At 48.7% G+C, this 2,749-nt stretch overlaps 1 protein-coding gene across 1 annotated transcript in view; it reads left to right on the top strand.

Moving 5' to 3' along the window:
- Positions 1 to 2,015, top strand: part of DUSP7 (dual specificity phosphatase 7) — a gene marked incomplete at its 5' end in the record, with an annotated part of 3,683 nt that extends 1,668 nt beyond the window's left edge. Inside the window, one exon of the mRNA XM_009071940.1 lies at positions 1,283 to 2,015. Within this exon, the coding sequence (XP_009070188.1) occupies positions 1,283 to 1,590 (308 nt within the window). The remainder of the gene's footprint in view (positions 1 to 1,282) is intronic.
- Between the last annotated feature and the right edge of the window lie 734 nt (positions 2,016 to 2,749).

Raw genomic sequence — 2,749 nt, forward strand, 5'->3', positions numbered from 1 at the left:
TCTGCTCCAGTCAGCCAGTGTCTCTGTGAGCACTGAGCTTGTGCTTTCCAGTTAATGACAGGAAATGGAGGATTACCTCACTCTAAAACCAAACACCAAGAAATGCCATGCAGGTCAGATGAAAGGCAAAAATGTCTGGAAAAATGTTTAACTAGGGGAGCCTGAGGGGAGGGCTGGGTACACTGGGGGGCACTTGCCCACCGTACTGGAAATTCTTGCCTGGTTTTGGAGGCTGGGCAGAAAACCTGTTGTAGCTTGGGTCTGGATTTTGTTTTGCCTGCAACTTCTTTGCCCTTCCCTGCACTTGTGGTGCCAGTGTGTCTCTTACCTCCGGCTTTGCCCAAGGATCCTCTTTCTCCTGCTACCTTCTCCCTCCCCACCAAGCTCTCAGTCAAATGACTGGCTTCAGATGGGGCTGCCTAGAAGTAAGCAGTGCTGGGTACTTGCGTGCATTCAGTGCTCTCAGTGGCGTGTCCCTCTTTCAGCACTGAGATGTCAATTCATAAAGGGATCACGCTGTTCCGGCTGTGCGAGAGACAATGAGTGTGTGTGTGCTTTTCAATCGGTGGCAAGGGAGGGGAAATCTCGTAGCTGTTCTCTCCCCATTTTTTGGTCCAGCCTGCCTTCCTGCTTCCCGCTACCATTGAGAGTCTCCTCCAACACAAGCGTTTGTTTGTAGTGAAGTGCATTTCTGTCGATCCTAAAGAACAATTTCACAATAAGGGAAGTTCCTGCACTTCAGACTCTGCTTCAATTGGCATCGACTACATTCATGTAACTTTCTAGTGGAAGGAGGGCAAGAACAGTAGAAGAGAGTAGCTTGTGTGCATCTGGGCTGGAGCCTCGCACCAAGAGCGCAGCCTTCCCCAGCTAGTTGGTGTTGAGGTGGGTGTGCTGTGCCCAACCACCAGCATCTCCCTGGATCTGTTGTATCCAGCTCCATCTGCCTTCTGTGGGTTACTCCAGTCCTCTGGATAGAGGGTACTGATGCTCCCTAGGCAAGGGATGTGTTGCTAGACTTAATTCATACTTCTCAAGCACGTGAAATGCTTGACCTTGCTGGGGATGTGCAGCTTTGCTGTGCAGCGTGACTATCTCAGGAGCCCTGTGGGGAGAGATGTGGGTGTCAAAGGGACATGAGACGGTGTCACTAGGAGCAGGGGATCCAGTTCTGGCAGTCATCCTGGTCCTAGGAGCTTGCAGCTGCCACCTGGCCCTGCTCCAAAGCCATGCATTTTTGGTGCAGAATAATAGACTCCCCCTTCCCCTTGTCTTGTTTCAGATGAGGCCCGTTCCAAGAAGTGTGGGATCCTTGTTCACTGCCTCGCTGGCATCAGCCGGTCCGTAACAGTCACTGTCGCCTACTTGATGCAAAAACTCAACTTGTCCCTGAACGATGCTTATGACTTTGTGAAAAGGAAAAAATCCAACATTTCCCCAAACTTTAACTTCATGGGCCAACTCCTGGACTTTGAGAGGACTCTGGGACTCAACAGCCCTTGTGACAACCGCTCACCCAGTGAACAGCTCTACTTCACCACCCCCACCAACCACAACCTGTTTCAGCTGAACACCCTGGAGTCCACATGAAGAGGACACCGCCTGGTCGGGAACTTGAGCATCGAATCGCTTCTCTTGAGCATTTCAACTCTTACGAAAAAATCTGTCTTGCCAGGCAGCTCTGAAACGAGTAGCTTCTCTGGGCAGAGGTGCCTGATCGCTGCTTTAAGAAGGCTAATGCTGATCACTAGTATCCTGATCCAAGTGGTTTGAAGAGGTAGTGTTTTTACAGGGGGTTATTTAATACGAGCGATGTTACAGCGTTTTGAACGCAGCTGTCACCGGCAATAACCGCTTTCCTGGGTGCATTGGGACTGTCAGAACACGCACACGTGCGAAGAGCTACCGGGGGTTAGCTTGCTGTGGAAAATGAGGAGATTTATGCACTTGGAAACCTTGAACAAAAGGTGTTGGGCCAAGACTGTTTTAAAACCCAAGTTTACTTTTTTTGATTTTAAAAAAAAAAGGTAGATCTTACTCGAGCTTTGGGTTCAAACTCTTTTTAAATGTGTAAGTTCCTGACTGTTTGTACAGACAAGGTTGCAAAACCAGTATTTTATTCTGTTTCTTGTTTGATCATTTATTATTTTTTTTAATCAAATGTTTATATTGACCAAATGCATTTTGCACACTTTGTGAAGCCTTGGTATGTCCTGGCATATTACTGGGTACTCCAGAGAGAGATACATGCTGCTGCTGTTGTTGTTAGCATCTGATAGGAAGCTTTGTTATGTGTGAAGGCCAGTTGGGCTTTAAATGCAACCCCTTCACCACTCCTGCACTCACAATCACAAACTCTGCACTGATTCAGCCAAGGTGACTAAGCCGCAAGCTTTTTTTTAATGCCACCCCTGCCAAAAACACTGTTTGCTATTGCCAGAGGTAAAACTCTTGTAGCCTCCAGAGTTGGTAGAAGCATGTCTGAGCCCAGCTTCATTCTCTGCTGCCTATTGACTGACTTAACGTCATCCAGCTGGCCCGAAACCATTCCAGCTTCCTGAGTACAGAAGGTAGTTGTGCTGTTGGCGTTTCTTGTGCACACTATTCTTTGCCATGTGTGCGGGGTGGAGGGGAACACAGCGAGAGCCTGGAGCAGAGCAAGGATTGCGTAGTGGAATGGGACCGAATCCGCACGCGTGGAGCGTGTGAGGGGAGTGATGTGGAAATGATGAGGAGAGCGTTGTAACAG

The sequence above is a fragment of the Acanthisitta chloris genome, unplaced genomic scaffold (genome assembly GCF_000695815.1).
Source record: "Acanthisitta chloris isolate BGI_N310 unplaced genomic scaffold, ASM69581v1 scaffold33783, whole genome shotgun sequence".
Classification (NCBI taxonomy): Eukaryota; Metazoa; Chordata; class Aves; order Passeriformes; family Acanthisittidae; genus Acanthisitta; species Acanthisitta chloris.